The 20,786-nt window shown below is 42.7% G+C and overlaps 1 protein-coding gene across 1 annotated transcript in view; it reads left to right on the top strand.

Annotated features, from left to right (window-relative positions):
* The window catches only part of ABLIM1 (actin binding LIM protein 1), a 189,514-nt gene that overhangs the window by 135,933 nt on the left and 32,795 nt on the right, over positions 1–20,786 (top strand). Inside the window, exons 8-12 of the mRNA XM_082637748.1 lie at positions 1,740–1,798; positions 4,738–4,821; positions 14,522–14,599; positions 15,634–15,789; positions 19,252–19,287. Of these exons, the coding sequence (XP_082493874.1) occupies positions 1,740–1,798; positions 4,738–4,821; positions 14,522–14,599; positions 15,634–15,789; positions 19,252–19,287 (413 nt within the window). The remainder of the gene's footprint in view (positions 1–1,739; positions 1,799–4,737; positions 4,822–14,521; positions 14,600–15,633; positions 15,790–19,251; positions 19,288–20,786) is intronic.

Below are 20,786 nucleotides of genomic sequence, written 5' to 3'. Positions count from 1 at the left end.
TCTGCCTGGTTTGGGTTTGTTTGATTTTTTTTTTTTTTGGCCCTGGGTTAAGCAAGATAGAAATTACTGCTAAATAGGGATTAAAGTATTATTCTGATATAAAATGCATTTTCCCTGTCATTAATTTAATAGTATTTTAGTTCAGTGGTGTAAAAGAATTTGAGAGTTATTTTAATTTGATACTTTTCAAGTACACGCAGATTGCTGCTTGAAGAGAGAAAGATTTCAACAATGAAATGTAGAAAGTCTAATATTCATACTGAGATTCTTATTAAGTTTATATCATTTACTTACTGCTTTCCACTTAGTAACTTTTTCATATTTTTTTAACTTTTTATTTTATGTTGGAGTGTAGTTGATTAACAATGTTGTGTTAGTTTCAGGTGTACAACAAAGTGATTCAGTTATACATATACGTGTATCTATTCTTTTTCAAATTCTTTTCCCAATTAGGTTGTTACAGAGTATTGAGCAGAGTTCCCTTTGCTATACAGTAGGTCCTTGTTGGCTGTCCATTTTAAACCTAGCAGTGTGGACATGTCAACCCCAAACTCCCAGACAATCCCTCTCCCACCTCCCTTCCCCCTCATGACCATAAGTTCGTTCTCTAAGTCTGTGAGTCTTCAACTTAGTAACTTTATTCGCTTGGGTCTTTTTTTTTTTTTTTTTTTTTTTTTGCGGTACGCGGGCCTCTCACTGTTGTGGCCTCTCCCGTTGCGGAGCACAGGCTCCGGACACGCAGGCTCAGCGGCCATGGCTCACGGGCCTAGCTGCTCCGCGGCATGTGGGATCTTCCCGCACCGGGGCACGAACCCGTGTCCCCTGCATCGGCAGGCGGACTGTCAACCACTGCGCCACCAGGGAAGCCCCGCTTGGGGGCTTCCTTTAAGTCCCTCTTCAAGTTCTTCTGCCCATTCCCACATTTGAACATACCCTTATATGAACATATAAGACTTACATATAGGCCTTAGCCATAAATTACATAGATTGTCTATCTAGGCGTAAAAAAATCATATAGGCAGACATTTGATTCTTATAAGAACAGAGCTTTTGATTGGATATAAGTGTTTTGCTTAGTTCTTTGGTACTGGTACCATCTAAGAAAGTGCTTTACACTCCTATAAAGTGAGGCATTAACCCAGGAACAGAAAATGACACTGAATTCGTGCCTTCATTAGTTTAAAAGTGAAGACTTTTTTGCAGTTAATTAAAAGGTTAAAAGTTAAAGAAAAACTTGTGGATTTGTAATGTAACTTTCAATCTTTCTGCTAGTTAGATTGATCTCCTGTGTCTGTTGGATCAACAAAAAATTCAGTGAGTTTTGCTTCTGGTTATAGGCGATCTGGTTTGACTTTATTGCCCTCATCTGAGTTGCTGGGTTGTTTTGATGTTATATAAGCATGGCTTATGGCTTATATTTCTGAAATTAAATGCAGCTGTTGCTAAGCACACAGACATTACTTTTAACGGATAATGATACAGTTTAAAAACAAAAACAAAAACCACCACCCAGTCAAGAACAGTCTCTTTCATCAAGACACTCTTGTGCCCAATTAGTGGTCTGTGTGGTCTAGGATTATGACTGTTATAGAACAAGTTCAGGTCAGATGTGGAAAACTCCCCTGGAGTTTGAACTGTCACGATTCACTTGGGCACAGGGCCACTCTCAGAAGTTCTATCTAATAGGACTCTGGCTGCTTTCCATTTCCTTTATTCTTAACCATGCATTGTCTTTCCAGGTTCTACCGTTTGGCATCCCGACTGTAAGCAATCCACCAAGACTGAGGAAAAACTGCGGGTAAGGAAGGCAATAGTGCCATGATGCCAGGTGTACTTGCTGGGCACTGTGTTTGTAGTCACTAATTTTGGGGACTGGAGTTTGGGTGAAAGTACTTTTTTATAACTTTTTTTTTTTCCCTCTATAGCAGACTAAGTAGAAAGCCCATTTGGCCAAAAAAGGAGCTTCCCTCCCACCTTAAATCAATGGTGGTTTTTGTTCCAAATGCTTGTGTTGGACAAAATAAGCCTTGCCTCATAAGTCAGGTTCTTAGGAAAGCATTCAACGGAAAAGTCAAACCTTACAGATGTGAAAAAATGTTTCATCAAGTTCTAGGTCCAACATATGGTGACCTCATCACTGGGCTTTTTCTGTACTTTGTCCATAATATCACTCCAACCCAAACTCTGAGGCCATTGCTCAGCTCTTTCTATGTTTGATTGGCCTCTCAAATCCAAATTCACCGAGTGGCCTCCATCTCCAAAAGCTGATGATTTGTCCGATTAAACCTTTGGGGAAAATCATGATGAGCCCAGGCGTGTCAATGTAAACAGGTATTCTTGATTGTTTTTATAACTTAAACCTTAGGTAGCATCAAAATGTTTTTGTAACTCCCTAGAACATGGACCACTCGGGCAAGAGGATAGATTCTCTTTATCTCTCACTTCTTTTATCTTTCTTTCCTTTTTTTTTTTTAATCTCTCACTTCTAAAGCCTTCCCCTGGTCTTACTCAATTCTCAGATCACCTCCAGGTGACAATATTTTATCTGTTTAAAAAGCAAAGAGATGTACACAGTTGCAAGGCCATGATCATAATCTGTATCTCACTCAGATGCCCCCAGTTTTTCACTTGGGCTGTGAAGTATTTTTCAGAGCAATAATCAGACTGGACCCCAGTCTACACTCCCTCAGTTTAGCTACCTTAGTGGTACCCTTGGAAAAACTGGAGGTTGACTAGGCCACCTGGTGCCTCACGGAAAAGAATGGCCTGAATTTGTTTTGAAAGCCAGACTCTAGAAGACTCTAGAATGTGGTATCATTTCTTCTTGATCTGCCATTAGCAGACATAAGGAACAATGTATGTAATCCCCAGCAGCTGCATAGCTGCTGCATCGATGTGGCCTGATCACTAATGTGTCACTTGTGAAGGGGTGACTTGGCTTCAGAGAAATGATTATCAGTGAGACCCATTTTTTTTTTTGCCTGCCACCCTGGGAATGACGGCTCTTATTTTCATTTTCCAGTATCTTTCCTTTATTCTCAGTGAAGCCCAGGTCTGCCCAGGAGCTTTATTTCCTTTGCTTTTTTTTCTGCTTCAGCTGGCACCTGTAAGATCAGATGGAGATATTTTGCCATTTGCATAACCTGTCCCTTGTCTGTGACCCTGAGTAAAAGCAATTGTCTTAGAATTCAGTTAATGTAATCGGACTTTAAGTGTAGGGGGAAAAATCACTTTTTCTCAAAATAATTGAATAAAGACCAGACAAACTGGAGAGGAATTTGTCCACCAATATCAGGATGATTTGGTCCCTGTTTCAACATAGAGTTTCAGCTTGAGCATGTGTACCTAGCCCTCCCATCTATCAATCAGTCAGGTGCACGCTGGAACAGTCACCAGACTCTGGGATTTTTGAGGACCCATGGATGCTTTGAAAGCAGGTTATCATTATAAAATACTAGAACATTAAAGATACTACTTACTGTCACTTTTATCATAAGAATTTAAAATTCACAGCATAGCTTGTGGATGCTGCCCAAAAACCACCCAAGTAGCTAGTGGTCAGCACTGTCTTTACAGTGTTGCTTCAGTTTCTTGAATAATCATTTTTACTTCATCCCTGATGAAGTGTTTTGGGAGATGAAGAGAGGAATACTAATGTGGCCAGACTGAATGGAATGTGTCTTTCCTCTATAAGGATTGCTTGAATTTGCAGATTGTGTTACTAAAATGATTTAAAAAAAATCAACACTCTTGATCGCATCTTGATGGAACTCTATGGATAAGATTATGAAAACAACTAGTGAGATACTTCCACTCATTCTGGCCAAGAGGACCTGTTGTTTTTTCTTCCTTTAGTGAAACTTTCCAGAGACTTCCAAAGCTCTTCTCCTAAAGCCAACATTTACCACTTGGGAGGTCAGTCCAGCCCTCAGCTCACTCACCCAGAAAGAAGGAGGATGATGCACCTCCGAGGAAAGAGGTTCTGATGTGGCCCAAGTGGGGTACCGGCTGACGCTGGTGGGATTTCAATGAGGCTAGATTTTTGAAGAAGGAATAAACCTTGTGCTCTCTTAAGGGTGTGTCTCCAGATGACAGTCTTGAGCCAGGATTTCCAGGCCTTTTACTGGGTGTCACATCAGTACGGTTACTATAGCAAAATGAAAATGTTTTAAGAATCTTTTGGCAGCCCCACCGAGTAATCCACGTTCTTGGTACTTAAAGAATTTGTGGGACTTTTGTAATAACAGATTCTTAAGAACATCTCTCAGTGGCTTCATTGGCTTCTCGCTCTTCATATATCAGAATATTTAAGCCAGAATAAATGGAAAGGAACGAAGGTGGGTTGGAACATAGGTAAACATACTGTAACTTGAGGACCAGTTAGGGAATTCCCTCGAGATCCAGTTGTTAGGACTCCGTGCTTTCACTGCCAAGCGTGTAGTTTCAATCCCTAGTCGGAGAACTGGATTCTGCAAGCTGCATGGTGCAGCCAAAAAAAAAAAAGAAAGAAAGAAAGAAAAAGACCAGTTACTATGCTTTTAAACATGGACCCCCAAACACACACACACACACACACACACACACACATACATACACACACACACACACAACACTGAAGTGATGTCACTTGTCACTTATCAAATTAGTTTTCCTGAAGGTTTTCTTCTGTTTTTGATAGTGTTTCTGAATTGAAGCTATTTCATTTTTCATTCTTCCCTTTTTCATGTTTCATGGCAGCCACGAAACATCCGTCGTTCTCCATCTGATTTCTTTTATCCCAAAAGTCTGATTCGACGCACAGGATGGTCCCCGTCTCTGCAGGTTGGCGCTGTATCTGGGCTGAGGCTGGGAGCCACTGTCCTGGGCCCCAGGCTTCTGTCGCTTTTCCTCCCCTTGCTGCTTTCCCCACATAACTTCCTGGCTCCTGCAGAGGCAGATGCTTTTTCTCACCCCACGGAGTGCATCTCACATTCTGATTCCGGCTGTTTTCTTCTCTGGACAATGTTTTCATTTAGAGCAGTGACTAAAGCATTGTCTTCAGTACACCGAGCACATTGGAAGCCACTCTTTTGGTCCTGTGCTCACACATTTGTTCATTGATCAAATATTTGCTAAGTACCCAGGTATAGTAAAGAAGAAAAGACAGGTAAATAATTATTAAAAGATCTAGAAACGTCTCACAGGATATGGATCATAAAGATCAAGGAAGTTCAGATGAGGGAAGGGGGTCAAGGGGCACTTCCTAGGAGAAGTGGTCTTTGAGTTGAGTTATGGAGGTTGAATGGGATTTGAACATGTAGAGATGATGAGAAAGGGGTGGGCCTGGTGAAGAGAACAGCAGGAGCGTGGAGCTGGGGAAATGCAGTGCTTCGGGAGGGAGAGGTTTGGCTCCAGGAAGGAGTAGCGAAGTGGGAAAGGAAACAAATAAGACCAGGCACCAGCTCTGCAAGAGGCTGGGGGATTGACATACACTTTCATTGGCTCTCCCTAAGAATCCCCGTGAAGTAGCTATCCTGATTCCCATCTTACAGATGGAGAGACTGAGACCCATCATAGTTAACTAACTTGCCCAGAGTTATCCCAGTGGTAAGTGGAAGAGCTGGGATTGGAACCCAGGTCTCTCTGAGCCTATAACTCATGTTCCTACAAAGGGAGAGTGAGAGAGAAACCTGGGAAGGCAAAAAGAGGACAACATGAAATACTGGCGAAGTTTGATAGTGTATAAGGAGGAGATGGTGTTTAAGGGCAGCGCCACCTGCCCAGAGCATTCTACAGGAACAGGGAAGGTACTCAGCCTGCTCTCCAGATGAGCAGCAAGGCAGGGGAGTGTGTTCCCTGCACACACTTGACCTTCTTTCGGGGTCTCTTAGAATCAGTTTTGAAACCTTGGCCTGTTAAATTACGAGTGACTTTCCACAATCCTATCTTTGTCCAGACGAAACCTATTTGACAACTCAGGGTTGCAACGCAGCTCTTGAGTCCAGGCTTTGTGCCTGTGCCTGTTTTCTGTGCCTGCCAGAACTGTACTACAGCCCAGGAGAGTTTGGGTTTGGATCTACTTTTATTAAAACATCATCTTCTGGGCTTCCCTGGTGGTGCAGTGGTTGAGAGTCCACCTGCCGATGCAGGGGACATGGGTTCGTGCCCCGGTCCGGGAGGATCCCGCATGCCGCGGAGCGGCTGGGCCCATGAGCCATGGCCGCTGAGCCTGCGCGTCCGAAGCCTGTGCTCCGCAACAGGAGAGGCCACAACACTGAGAGGCCCACATACCGCAAAAAAAAAAAAAAAAAAAAAAACAAAAAAACTTCACCTTCTTTCTTTAAATGATTTGAAAAGTAGTTAGAAGTACAGAGTTTCAGAGTAGAAAGAAACGTTTTAGATATCAACCTGCTAAGTTTCTTCATCTACAGAATGAAGTCAGCCCAAGGCTATGCAGGTCATAAACAGCAAGACTTAACTGCAGACTCCAGGCCTCGAGTGCATTGTGTTGGCCCATGATGCTGGGTTACATCCAACATGTATGTGTCATACAATCTTCATCTATCTTAAAGCTTTAGCTCCAGTGGCAGGGTTTCACGTACAGCAAACGTATAGTGTCATGAATCCAGAGGAAGAGCCAAAGATGGTCCCCACTGCAAGTGAGTGCTCAGAATTAGTACCTACTTGGCAAGAAGTTGCTTTTTCAACAGCTTTTGGGATTTTCCCTGAAAGTATACTTTATAACTCAAATAGTGTTTTATGTTGGTAGCCTAAGGCTATCGCCAAGGGATTCATTTTCATAACTTGAAGAAGAATACCATCAACTGTGGGAATTTTTGGTCTTCTCCAGACTGTTAAGTTTAAGAGACATGGAGCATCTTGAGAAGTGGTGGGGAGAGAGAGAGAGGGTGGGGCAGGGGTCTGTCTTGAAAAAGCCTTCTCTCTTCCTATCCTGTTGTTCAAAAGGGACATCTGATTCCCATTATTCAGCCTTAAAATATCAATGAGGTCAACTGTAGCCCCATCACAGAAAGGTATAAACAGCTTGGGACCTGGCAGAGAGAACAGGGTATTTGACAAGGTCTTCACCCATTGACCATTGAAGAACAGCTCACGAGAACATTCGAGAAGCCTGAAAACACCAAAGCAGTTCTCAAGCCACCCAGATATTTTGATCTTTTAAATATTGTGGCCTACACAGCAGCTCATTTCACCAGATAATATCAAGCGGCTTTAGTTGTTAGGTAAACTGTACACCTTGCAGGGACATTCAGCATTCCATGCCCCTGAAATAAGCCTTGTTTTATTGGGGAGGAAAGTCATTTTATTATTTATATTCTGAAATCTCCCCTTCTTTCCTCTTGCTGAATTATAGGTAAAGAAAATGGTGAAAATAGAATTACCTGAGAAAAACATATTCTGGTTTTGCTTACTTGGAAGAGTTTTATAGGAATAGCAAATTTTGTCTATAGGTAAAACTTGATACTGAGCATTTATAATTCCTGTTGTAATGCATTATAAACAAAGCACACGATATTCCCAGGACCAAGTTTGTAATATTCTGGAATGGATCACTTGCTTACATTCTAAAAAGGGGCTTCTGTGTTGTGCCTTTGGAGGCTGAAGTATGAATGGCTGCCATCCAAAATGGGCATGAGTTTTTTCTTCTGAAACTAACATTCACTATATTATAACGTATGCACTTGCAAACCCATAATATACCCAACAAATACAAAGTGTATATTTCTACAAAGGAACTAATGAGAGGCTCTAAGTATGTCTAGAACAAGGAAATAATGCTGTTATTGTTTTATTAATGTTGCTACCATACATACCACTTTGTTCCCAGCTTTCACTCTGTTTGAAAATTTTATTCTTTTTGGTGTGTCTTTACAATTCATCAGAATGGATGGGTGTTAAGATTTATCCTGCAGACAGTGGGGACTCCTGGCCATAGTAAAGGCTGATGGCCATTGTGCACCTGGCTCTAGATAAGGAGGTGTGTGCCCGTGAGTCCCTGCTGCTTCCTCACAAACACAAATTTCTTTTTCCAAAAGGAGTTCCTGGGAATTCCCTGGTGGTCCAGTGGTTAGGGCTCTGCGCTTTTACTGCCTAGGGTGTGGGTTCATTCCCTGGTCAGGGAACTAAGATCCCACAAGCCATGCAGCACAGCCAAAAATAAAACAAAAAACAAACAAAAACAAAAACAGAACCAAAAGGAGTTCCTTTTTTGACTTAGCAGTGAACGTTCAGTATATGCAGATTTTTAAAAGTATTCCTTCTTCTGCAGCTGTTATCACCACCTTGTCTGGTGAACTTCAGCAAAAACCCAAGGCAGGTACTGTCAGCCTTAGCAGCACTTCATATAAGGTGTCCATCACCTTATATCGGTAGTTGTCCCGTAGGTGTTCGTATGATCTCTCCGATCTGGGTGCCAGTTGCCTGTAGTTCTCTCCCTTCTTAGAGCATGGCTTTGGATGAATGCAGATTAGATGAATGTAGTTGTTGCACCCCTGCTTCTGCTGAATGGTGGGGGAGGGCAGGGGCAGCAGAGGGCTCTCCAGCTCTCCCCTTCTAAGAAGGGACCACGTGTGCATGGTGGCCCGTGATTGGAAATAATCGGAAAATGTCACTTCTCTGGTTAATCTCCCGGCAAAGCTCTGGTAAGTGTTTTTTAATGGTGAACGTTTGAAGAAGGTTGAGAGCTGGGGTGGAAGCATAAAAAGGTCTCTTCAATGTAATTTTCATTCTGTGACTGTGCCTTCTGCAGGGTAGAACAGGTGGACAAAGTCAAGGCGTAAGGGAAAATATCAAGTGAAAGGTAGTTAGAGGGTTTTCTTTAAAGTTTCATGCAGAAAACAAAAAGACTTGCATTTTCAAGCACCTGCTATTAGTGATCAAATGCCATTTTTTTTCTCTTTACTGTTGAAATGAACTACTAGTCAGGTGAGACCTCCCTTTGTTTTATTTTTTTCCTTTGAGGAAAATAAAAAGCCTTTTTGAAATCAAAAGTAAGTATGTGAAGGTGTGCTGGAGAAATGAATGTAGATTTAGACCCCTTCCTCATGAGCGACTGAGTGAGGGCAGCCACATACAGCTACAAGGTTCTTTCTGAAGGATCCTTGCCTCTTGTTATCAAACTAAGGATTAAATGGTTTGCCTAATCTTGTTGGCAAAGTACATCGAAAGATCACAGCCAGTCTATAATCCTTCCTATATCTACCTTGCTTTTTCCACCCTTCCCTCTACCTTTTTATTTTCCTCCAAAGATGGCATCAAAAGAAAGAACTGAACTTTTCCAGCTGTGCTTTCAAGTTGTTTTTTTCTGTAAGTCCCAAGGAAAAAGTGATTAAAGGAGAGTAAGTAAATTGCATCTGCTTTAACAGCTTCACCACAGATCCGTGTTGCCTTTTCTCTGTAGAACAGAAGTGGGCATACCTTTGGGGATACAAATTTGAAATGATCTTCATTTATAATATTGGCAAGAGGGTATCCATCATAGCTGTCATAGGGAATTCCAGAAACAAAGGCTGTTGGCCCATTTGGGTTCTTGATTTAATGTGATGAGTCACTGTTGTTAACTTGGATGTCGGAATAGGATAACATAGTAATTTAGGTTAAATAATTGGACCTAAGGATCATGTGGAAATATGGATCATCTGTAACTTTGTTACAGTTCAAAGAGGTGACGCTAGAATTAAGTTAATGATAAAGAAGAAACTGTCAGTGGGATTTGAAAGAGGGAAAACATGTCAGTAAGTTGTTGCTTTTGAGGTTAAGATGAGTTTGAATTTGACTGTGTGGATATGAGCAGCTGTGTTGGAAGACAGCTCTGTGCCTTTTGAAGATGAAGGCCATCAGAGACCTTCAGCAAGTTATGTATTCATTAGAGGGAAAATACAGCTAAAAGAAGAAAAGGGGTGCATTATTAATAAACAAGACGTTCATTTAAAATTCAGCATGTTTCTTTTCTTTCTTATTCTAAAATACTTCTCTCAAATTACACTGGCATTTAGGTCTTAACATGGATTTTTTTTGTCATATGATGTAATATTAGGACTTGGCTTTTTTTAATTAACACTTTAAAACACATAAAAAATAAAATTCAACATGCTTACAAGTCTAGATGTTTAGAATTGAAAGGTAAAATTCTAAATATTTAAGATTCAAACTCCAAAATTAATAGTCCAGTTTTTAGAAGTAATTTTATGATCTTCATAAGGGAGAGAGCTCTAACCTCTGCTGGTTGAACAAATACACTTTGGGAGCCATTAGGGAGTGTGGCCAAAAGCGGGCATCCCTGTGTACCATTTAAGCTTGGAGCACAGTTCAAGAGGCAGCGAACCAGGAACTACACTGGCAGCTCAGACAGGCCTGTGCCACTCTTTGCCATCTGTCATGGAAGGGCATTAGTAACTAGAGCCAAGACGTAAGCAGGAAGTCACCATCTTGGAAGGATATAGATTCACTCCATGGAGTTCTCCAGAAGGGGAAGGACATTTGTCAGCTCCAGGTGGGGCTGCTGCCCATGTGCCGAGACAGTTAACATACGTGAGTTCCAGGGTATGGGAAGGCCTCCAAGGGTGGTAGCTGCGGAGGACTCTAGGGAAGTCTGGTCTGTGGAGCTCACATCTGAAAGGACTATCCTGTCATGAGGAACAAAACAGAGGCAGTGCTGCCCCTCACCATTTGAGATGAACTGGCTAAGAACTCCAGTCTAATGTCAAGTGTCTGGAAAATGCTGGGTCTTTGCCATGTGCTGGGCAAGGTGCTTGAAGCTTTAGATGTCTTGTCTCATTTATCCCTAGGAACTAGGGGTTGTAAGTACCCTCTCCTCCATTCTGTAAGTAGAGAAGTTGAAGCTCAAGGAAGTTAAAAGAAAAAAAAAATGAGAGAAAGGAAAGAGACACTCATGTAATGTCACACAAGTAGGAGAGCCAGTGTGTGCGCCAAGGTATTTGACTCCAAAACCAGCCTTTTAACCCCACTAGAGTATACTCTACAGAAGTGTGTTTTATCCCATTATTTCATTTTAAACAGGAAAATAAAGACCATTGTAAGAAAATAGGCAAGCAAGAATAACCCACAAACAAGATGCCTACGGAAGTAAAGTTTACAGTCAGGTTAGGAGGTCAGAAGGAAGCAAAAGCAAACAGTGGCAAATGCAGTGAAAGAAAGAGCAGATTCTGAACCTCCAAGAGATACTGTAAGCGTTTCTCCAGTACTCCAAGTAGCCTGAAGATGCACGGGGCAGAGTGAGCTCTCTAACAAGGGCCAGAGCAGTAGCGGATTTGGTGAACGTTGGCTGACTTCGCAAACTGACTATGAAAATACCGACTATGAAACTCTAAAATCTTTATTTTGGAATCAGAGAATCCAGGACAGTTGTACGCAAATTGGAGGTGACTCTGATCTGAACACCTCTGAAGAATCAAATGGGACTTGACAAGAATTCAGACTGTTGGATAACTTAAAACCTTTAGCCCTACAATATTAACAGGGTAAAATGCTTCAGAGAAAGCCTGTGCCACTCACAGAATACTCTATCCAGTGAAGAAAGAAAGGAGAGAGACTGTGCTGGGACAGGTTGGTTCAGCCAAGAGACCTTTTCCTTCCACGAAGGTCTCCATCCCTGGAAGGGAGCACCCAGGGCCCCTTTCTGACCTGTGCTCACATTCTTCCCCAGCTACGTTCCTATCAGCTTGCACAGTATGCCAGAGAACAAAACGCTTCAGAGCCACCCCCGGGTGCATCATTACAGGAAAGACAGAAAGGATCCCTGGCCCACATTTGACAAAAATTAGGATGAGTAACATGGAAGAGGCCCCAAAGCTCTGTATGCACTTTAGCTATTCACGCAGTGTCCTCACTGCTTTTAATGAAAACAGACCTTGTCGTTGTCCTAGCAACGCCGGCAACCGAAGATGTTGGACTGTCCTAGGGTGCACCCTCTCCTACCCCACCCTAACACTGAGCTATCGCAGGCTCCTTAGAAGCTTGTAAGTGGCAGCAAAAACATTTCCAGTTAGCAGGCGCTCTTTTCTGCTAGTTCATCTCAATATTTTTCTTTTTCTTTCACCTCATTTGTCCCAAAGCCATGTTGATGAGAAATAAACGGCCACACACGCCTTACAACAAGGGCAGAAAATTTAGCGCAGGGATTAAGAGCTTGGGCACTGCCTCTCAAGTGTCTGGTTTCAAATCCTGACCCTTGCCTACCTGTGTGTGGCTTTTCCCTCATCTATAAAATAATGATATTAGCGGTACCTACTTCCTGGGATTATTGAGAAGATTAAATGAGAGGATGCCTGGGGAGTGCTTAGCACAGGGCCTGCTACATAGTAAGTGGGCAATAAACGTTTGCTGCTATTAATATTCTTATGTTGTTACATAAGAGGTTTCATTTTTATATTGAGTTTGGCAAACGTTAGATCCTGGCCACTTGAAGCTGAAGGACTACCCGTAGTTAATGATTATCCTGCAGAGATGGTTATTGGCTCAGCTTTCTGAAGGGGTGGCATCTCTTTTTAAAGGAGGGCTGCACTTGGATGGTGTCACTTCTATATTTTGATTGGGAAATGGGTCCAGGAGTTGGGCTTTTTTGAGTAGTGTTATTATGTGAATCCTTTCTTTTTCATTATCCTCAGATTTGAGGATTTTCTCATATGGAGATATGCCTGTTAAGGGAAAATTGTCACGTGAGGAGGAAAGTGCTTGTATGAGGCAGGTCTGGGGTGGGGGGAGGGGAGCAGGGACGGAAGTGTCGAGCCCGGCACACCTCCACTGTACCCCGTGTGCTTTCTCCTACCCCCTCCACCCTCCTGTCTCAGAGATACCAGGGACACTGGAGAGAGCAACGGACCCCAGCCCTCTAGTGAATTCTTACTGTCAGGGCGAGTCTAATCACTGCCTGCCTCTGGTTGGCCAGGCGGGTTTGCTTTCCTTGTTTCAGATGTGAGTTCCATAGTGATGCAACATCCTTGTTTTTAGGAGGTTTTTTTTTGACTCAGTTAGACTCATATTTGAGGTACCAAAATATCAGCAAAGGGCTTCCCTGGTGGCGCAGTGGTTGAGAGTCCGCCTGCCGATGCAGGGGACACGGGTTCGTGCCCCGGTCCGGGAAGATCCCACATGTCTCGGAGCAGCTGGGCCTGTGAGCCATGGCCGCTGAGCCTGCGCGTCCGGAGCCTGTGCTCCGCAACGAGAGAGGCCACAACAGTGAGAGGCCCGCATACCACACACACACACAAAAAAAATCAGCAGAAACAGTACCAAAGAGGAAAAATCCTGTTCCTAACATAGCTCTATAAATTGTCCTCTCCGAGAAATAGCTGCACGGAGGGGAGCAAATCTTCCAAGACCAGGCCTTTGGGTTTCTTTGCAGAGCTTTCCAGAACATACCAAGCAGAGGTGGGGGGCAGTTAATCCCAGCTCATGCCTTTTCCTCCTGCTCCCATCTCACTCTCAGGGTTCTCCAGCCTCTATTACAAAGTCTACTTTCTTATACCTTCCCCAGCAGCCGACCACTAACCTTACCTCAGTGACCTTCCATATGGTAAGGCTCAAAACATGCAACTGACATGAGTCAAGTATCCACAAGCTGAGTATTTGTTTACAAATAATAAATTCTAGCTCATTCCCGCAACAAATATTTATGCCTTCTCTGTACCTCTGTGAAACATCGGGCACATACAGTGGTGAGAAAATTAAACCCTCTGAGGGCAGAGGTCATAACTAAAGGTAGTGAGGGAGATTAACATGATGATGAAACCAACAAATACAGAATTATACATTTTATTCATGAAGAAAAAAACCAAGAATGATACCGTGAGAGGAAATAACAAGGTCACCAACTCTGGAGTGAAAGATCAGGGAAGGCTTCTTTGAGGAGGTGATATTTAAGCCAAGACTGAAGGAGGAAAAGAAATCAACTGAGTAAAATTGGGGATCAGGGCATTTGGGGCAGAGGAAGCAGCAAGGATAAGGACCCTGAGGCAGTGACATGTCCCATGTTCTATGAGTGACAGTGGGTAGTGAGTGATGGGGGGAAGGAAGGCAGGGACAACATCCCAAGGCCCTGGGAGCTGTGATTTCACTCTATGTGGACCCTGAAGCCAAAAGCAGGATAGGGACAATCCAAATTGTATTCTTCAAAGATCTCTCTGGCCACTGGGTGCCAAGTGGATTTGAAGAGGGAGAGAATGAAAGCAGGAAACCCAGAGGAGAGGCCATTGCAGGAGTCCAGACCAGCAGAGGTGGTGACTGGGGCCGGGATTGTGGCCATGGAGACGGAACGTGCTTGAACGTGTCCCCTTGTAGGGGACAAGGAGAAAAAGAAAAGCCCTGAAATGCATTTTCAAGGCTGATTGTACAACTAGTTCTCATTTGCCTTTCTTTCTATGTTCTATTTTCCCATCTTCAGAAAAGGTACACCTCTTTCTCATTTTAACCAGCTTAGTCTTTAGGAAAGTGTAGGAACTTAGGCCAGTCTTGATTCTGAAGCCATGGTCTGAAATCTTACAAGTCACTCTTTATTTTACAGCCTACCAGGACTTCTTCCGAAAGCATTTATTCTAGACCAGGCTCCAGTATCCCTGGGTCCCCAGGTCATACTATCTATGTAAGTATCTACTTCTGGAAGAGACACTTCCAGACCAGGGGTGGTAGCAGCTGGTAAGCATGGACTGGATAATCCAAAAGTGAATAATTCAAAATGATTTTTATTTCTGTTATGAGATCCAGTTTTCATTCTTGTAGATCAGCCACCTCAATCCCATTTTCCTCCACATGATCAAGTGTTTATGTGAATGTGACCATCGGTACAGAGTGAACGAGTAGATGACCTGTAAAGTGCAGTGATACGATGCAGGACTTAAAAAATTTTTGTACCTAACTTGCATATAGATATTTGGGGATTAATTATACATTTTATAATGCTGATACTGAGTGTCTTTAAATTCTGCCACAGAGGGCTTTAAATATTTAGTTTATTAAATATGCAGTAATTGTTTTTAGCCACCTGGGAGGATTTTTTTGGCCATCTGTTTGAGCTTTTCCTTCTCTGTAATAAATTTAGGAAATTATCCTGAAGGTTTGCAGGCTTCTCTACTTGAGGAATTCTACATAGACTTCTTCCTAAGCTTTTGGTGACTTTTTTGAAAATGTGATTAATATTGGTATAAATGGGCAACTTTATTTTTTAAATTTATTTTATTAAAGTATAGTTGATTTACAGTGTTGTGTTCATTTCTACTGTACGGTAAAGTAATTCAGTTATACATAGATATACATTATTTTTCATATTCTTTGCCATTATGGTTTATCACAGGATATTGAATATAGTTTCCTGTGCTGTACAGTAGGACCTTGTTGTTTATTCATTCTATGTATAACAGTTTGCATCTGCTAATCCCAAACTCCCAATTCTTCCCGCCCCTAACTGCCCTCCTCCTAGGCAACCACAGGTCTGTTCTCTATGTCTGCGAGTATTAAACAGGCAACTTTATAAAGAGTATGACCGTGCTAAGCAAAGTGTTTTGGGTTTTGTTTATTTTTAAGGTTTTCACTTGTTAAACAAGACATGAGATGCGCTAACCATAGTTCCCCGAAGATGAGACGGCAGAGTGATTTTTTCTTTCTGTTTAACTTCGGCAGGCAAAAGTGGACAATGAAATCCTGGATTACAAGGATTTAGCAGCCATTCCCAAGGTCAAGGCAATTTATGACATTGAACGTCCAGATCTTATTACCTATGAGCCTTTCTACTCTTCGGCCTATGATGACAAACAGGAGAGGCAGAGCCTGGGAGAGGTAATAAATTCCCAGAAGTTGTGAGTGGTACAACTGATTTCTCTTTGGCACATGTATAAAAACTACTGACTGGAATCAAAATAAATCAGAGGGTCCTTCTGGTTGCCCACTGTTTGCAGGCTTCTGTACCAGGTGATCTGAGGTAATCAAAAACCTATCACACCATCCCTAACCTTGGAGAGGTATGGAGAGGTAGGGAAGCAGACCAACCACAGAAAACGACAGTGCAGGATGAGTAAGCATCAGTACCAGGTTGTAGGATAGCAGAGCCGGCATGCTGGGAAGGAAGCCGAAGTTGTCAGGGGAGACTCTGTGAGCTGGGCAGAGGGAATAAGGGAGGGAGAGTCCTCGGTGGGGGGGGATGGGGTCTTGGCTTTGGGGCAAACTGAAGTACATTCATGGGATCATGAGGAGAGAGATCACAACCCCTAAATTTTGACAGCTGCAGTTTTCAGCATCATAAGATAGAATGTGCAAGAAAAGACAAAGTAGAGAGAATTGGGCCACGGTATAGGACCGTGGTATGAGCTGGGCTTCTGGAATCAAGTTACCTGGGTTCAACCCAGGAAGTCCACATGCTGGTTGTGTGATTTTGACCATGAGACAACCATTCTGATCCTAGTTTTTTTGTCTGTAAAACAGATAATGACAGAATCTGCCTCATGGGGTGTTAGGATAAAATAAGCTATCTATTAAAGATTAATTATCTATATATCTAGATAATTTATCATCTATTAAAGCTAATCTACATTAACTAATTATTGAAGCAATTAGCAGAGAGCCAGACTCATGGTAAATGTTCAGAAAATGGCAGCTACTACTGTTGTTTTTACCTGTCTTCTTGGGGCTTATTAATACTCTCCCAGGGCTTCCCTGGTGGCGCAGTGGTTGAGAGTCCGCCTGCCGATGCAGGGGACACGGGTTCGTGCCCCGGTCCGGGAAGATCCCACATGCCGCGGAGCGACTGGGCCCGTGAGCCATGGCCGCTGAGCCTGCGCGTCCGGAGCCTGTGCTCCGCAACGGGAGAGGGCACAGCAGTGAGAGGCCCGCGTACCGCAAAAAAAAAAAAACAAAAAAAAACAAAAACAACTCTCCCAACATTAATGGTCCACAGGCTGGAGCACAACCTCAGCACCTGGTCACCCTCCCCTCTCTGTCCCCTAGGTCTCATGGGCTCTGGTCTGTTTCCCCTGGCCTATTCAACTCACTCTAAACATTTCCCCTTTTGTTTTTTAAATTGGAATCATCTATAGACTGATTTGAGTCCACTCAGAGAGGTGTCTCCCAAGTAGTGGACCAAAATCAGTCATTCAGCCAAGGCTAAAACCGCTAATCTGTAACATCACAGTGCTTTAAGATCTTAGATGAAGAAAGTTCGTGAAAACGTGGCAATTCTGTTTAATTTATTCTCAATAATGTATGTATAATATTTATTGTTTTATAATTATGTCTGTATTTATAATTACACACACACACACACACTCTCACTCACTCACTCTCTCTCTCTCTCTCTCTCTCTCTCTCTCTCTCTCTCTCTCTCTCTCTCTCTCTCTCTCTCCCTCTCTCTCTCTCCCTCTCTCCCTCTCTCCTCCGAAGCATAGCTCTGGTCCTTTTGGCAGGAAGTTGTGTCTGTTTTCATGTAGTGCCACCTAGTGGTCATGCCCCTGTAACTGCATCTGCAGCCTCTCAAGAGCAGGTTGATTGGTCTGGGGGGTTCAATGGCCTTTGGGTGGCAGAGCTTCAGAGAGGATAAGGGGCAAAGGAAGGCTCCTGAGCAGAGTGCATAGGGGCTGGTCCTTGAGCAAGTGGATGAGAATTTCCTAGGGTTCGAGTCACACAAGCAAGGGGAGGTGAGTTGCCTTATGGTGTTCTGGGCCCAAAAGTTTGAGCTTTGAAGTGAAAGTTTCTGGGTTTGGAACCAGACTGATTTTTCCTCTCCATATGACTTTGGAAAAATTACATATTTCAGTCTCCTTATCTGTAAATTCAAGATAATGGTAATACCTACCTTAGAGTTTTTCTGTAAGGATTAAGTGAAATATTTAGATTACAACAATACCTGGCACGTAATTAGTACACAGCAAAAATGCTGGCTGCCATCATAATCAGAATTGTTACCATCATAGCCTAGAATGAGGCCTGTGGGTTTCTCTGAGCATAAAGTCTGGATGCAAGGAGGCCCTCTGATCAGACGTATTCATGAACTCTTCCCCAACGCATGGATCTTGCAACTTAGACAAGTTTGCAAGCTATTTAGTTATTTATTCCTTTAATTATTAAACTTCTTCCAGAGAATCCATCTACTGCCATTTTAGAAACCTGGAGGAGTACGCTTGAAGTTCTGTGTAGCCATCTGTGCCTCCAGAAAGCCGATCAAACCAGACCATGGGGCTCAAGGAAGTCTGGAGTGCAAGAGAGCCAGCAGCTTCTTGTAAATTTGGAAAAAAAGGGCAAATTCTGAAACTGAGAAATCCACTACTGGCCCTGTTCTTCAGAATGCTTTGTTTGCATTTCATTTCTATTTGAAAGCTTTTTGCATTTTAATCATAAACATTTCGGTCATTCATTTAGGAAATATTTGTTGAGCACCTAATATGTGCCAAGAGCTGCTCCAGTCGCTGGGAATACTTGGTTGTAAATGAATGGAGTCCTTGCCCTCATGGAGCTTGCAGTGTAATGTGGGAGGCATAATAAACAGACAGATACGTAACATAATTTTAGAGGGTGATGGAGCTGTGAGGGAAAATGAAGCTGAGTAAGGAGAAAGCATGACGGGGCCGGGTTGCTCCTTTAAGCAGGAGGATCACGGAAGGTACTGTGTGGTAGTGCATTTGAGTAGAGACCTCACTGAGGATGGGGAGTGAGCCCTGCAGGTGTCTGAGTAGAAAGCACTGCCGTCAGCGGGCACAGCAAGTGCAAAGGCCCTGAGGTGAGAGAGGGGTTGGTCTGCTGACTGCCCCGAGGAAACCTGTGTGCCTGGAAAGATGAAAGCCAGAAGGTGAATGGTGTTGAGGTTGGCAAGGCCACTGGGGAGGATGCCACGGACCTGGTCATCATAACATATCAGGTGATTACTATGGTTATAATTTAGTCAACAACTGTGTTTACCAAACTCTTGTGTTTCAGTAGACACTGTAACTCATAGTAGTAAACAGCATAGTTTGAGCATATAGGGGAAATAGTTCCAATTTCTCTAACTTAATCACCTAAAGCATCGCAACATATTTCCAAAGCCCATGCGTCTTAAGCAGAGACATGTGCCCTAGTCTCGTGGGAGCTTTGTCCTTGTGTACCTGTCTGAGCCCCACTCTCAACTTACTGAATCAGAAGACGGGGAATGGGCAAAGGTGCTGGCATGTGTATCTTGAATAATGTTTCCAGGTGATTCTGATAAGCAACTCTAATTAAAACTGAAAGTGAGATAATAAACGTTGTGACTTTCATTCTCTTTTATTCTTCTAGTCTCCAAGGACTTTGTCTCCTACTCCTTCAGCAGAAGTAAGTGCTATTTTTGAAAATTATAATGGGTGGAATTGGGGAGTTACTTGGACCATTCCTAGACTCAAATTTTTGCAAAAGGACATTAAACAAAAGAACAGAAAACCCGTGTACAAGATTATGATGAATGTAGGATTCCTTACGTGTCAGATATGACTGTAAGACCCAGAAGTAAATTTCTTTCTAAATGGAGACTAGGGAATAAAACCAGCCTTACCCTGCACCTCTGAGTGGTAGGAAAGAGAGTGGAGAATGGGGTCACTTGTCCCGATATTGGGCTCTCTCCTCTCATCTATAATTGATTGATCTGAATCCTAACCTACTGATTATCTGAAATGGCCAGCCGTGGTCATGGTGTTTCTATCAGCAGAGCCATCTTCATGGGAGGCCACTTCTCTTAGTCTAAAATCAATAATCTTGTCCCCCCTCTCAGAGTAAACGGACCTTATAGTGGCTTTTATCAAATCCACCAGGCTGTCTGTTCCCTCGGGAATAACCTCCTGAGGATCACGTAGAGCTGTCAGTGATGGTTCCGTAGTGAGCCATGGGTCCCCTATCAACCCAAACATGCTCTTCCCCTCTGCGGCATCCAGCACCAAAGACACAGCCCCCAAATTAGTTACGCTCCCAACCCATTTTATTAAAGGTTCTTCAGGAAGCTGACAATACTGTTCTATAAAATGAAACAGCCCCTTCACACTATACCCCTGATCCCAGGAGCGTCTTGGTTTTGCTGTCACCCACAGTGACAGAGGTGCTTGGTGACCAGAGGTCTTAGAAGCACTTTCTGTTGTCCCAGAATAATTTTTCCCTTGGAGGGTGGCCTGAGCTCAGACCAGCTCAAATCTGAGCATGGTCCAGGTCTAACCCAGCACTTTCATTTAAGCTATTACAGGTAATAATAATCAAGGGATTGTTTGTTTAGTGTGCTTCTTATTATTTTGCATTTCCTTATGTATCCAATGAGCAAACTCCTCAGGGGTTAGGTCTACCCCCTTCTAAAAATAATAATAATAAATAAAATCAGTAGTCTTGTCTTAAAGCTAAGTAACTGGCTGGATAGTCTCTATAAAACTGGACTGATCTTAAGTAATCACTATAATTTGAGATGGTAACATCTCTGTAGTATTGTGGTGGTTTATGTCCGAGTGCTATGAATAACTAATTTCTATGAATATTCTGATCATTTTCAACTGAAGTTATGAAGAATTAATTTCTATTATTGACCCCTTGTCAATAATAAACATAATAGGTGGAGGCACATTATTGGGGGAATTTTGTTTTGTTGTTGTTTTAATTTATTGTTACAGCCAGCTAGGATCAAATCAAAGTTTTTTTTGCCTCTTGCTCTCAAATTGCACACATCCACAGTTTTTGAGGTTTTAACTTAGTCCTTTTTCATGCATTCTTTCACACTTTTATTTTTATCGTGCTAGTAGAAACTTCATAGGGCAACAGATTCCTAACATGTGAAACGTTCCTTGTACTCTTCTAATTCT

This window comes from Mesoplodon mirus, assembly GCF_964341445.2.
Source record: "Mesoplodon mirus genome assembly, chromosome: 2".
NCBI lineage: Eukaryota > Metazoa > Chordata > Mammalia > Artiodactyla > Ziphiidae > Mesoplodon > Mesoplodon mirus.
Note: the sequence above shows the minus strand (reverse complement) of the source record. Positions and strands in the feature narration are given on the sequence as shown.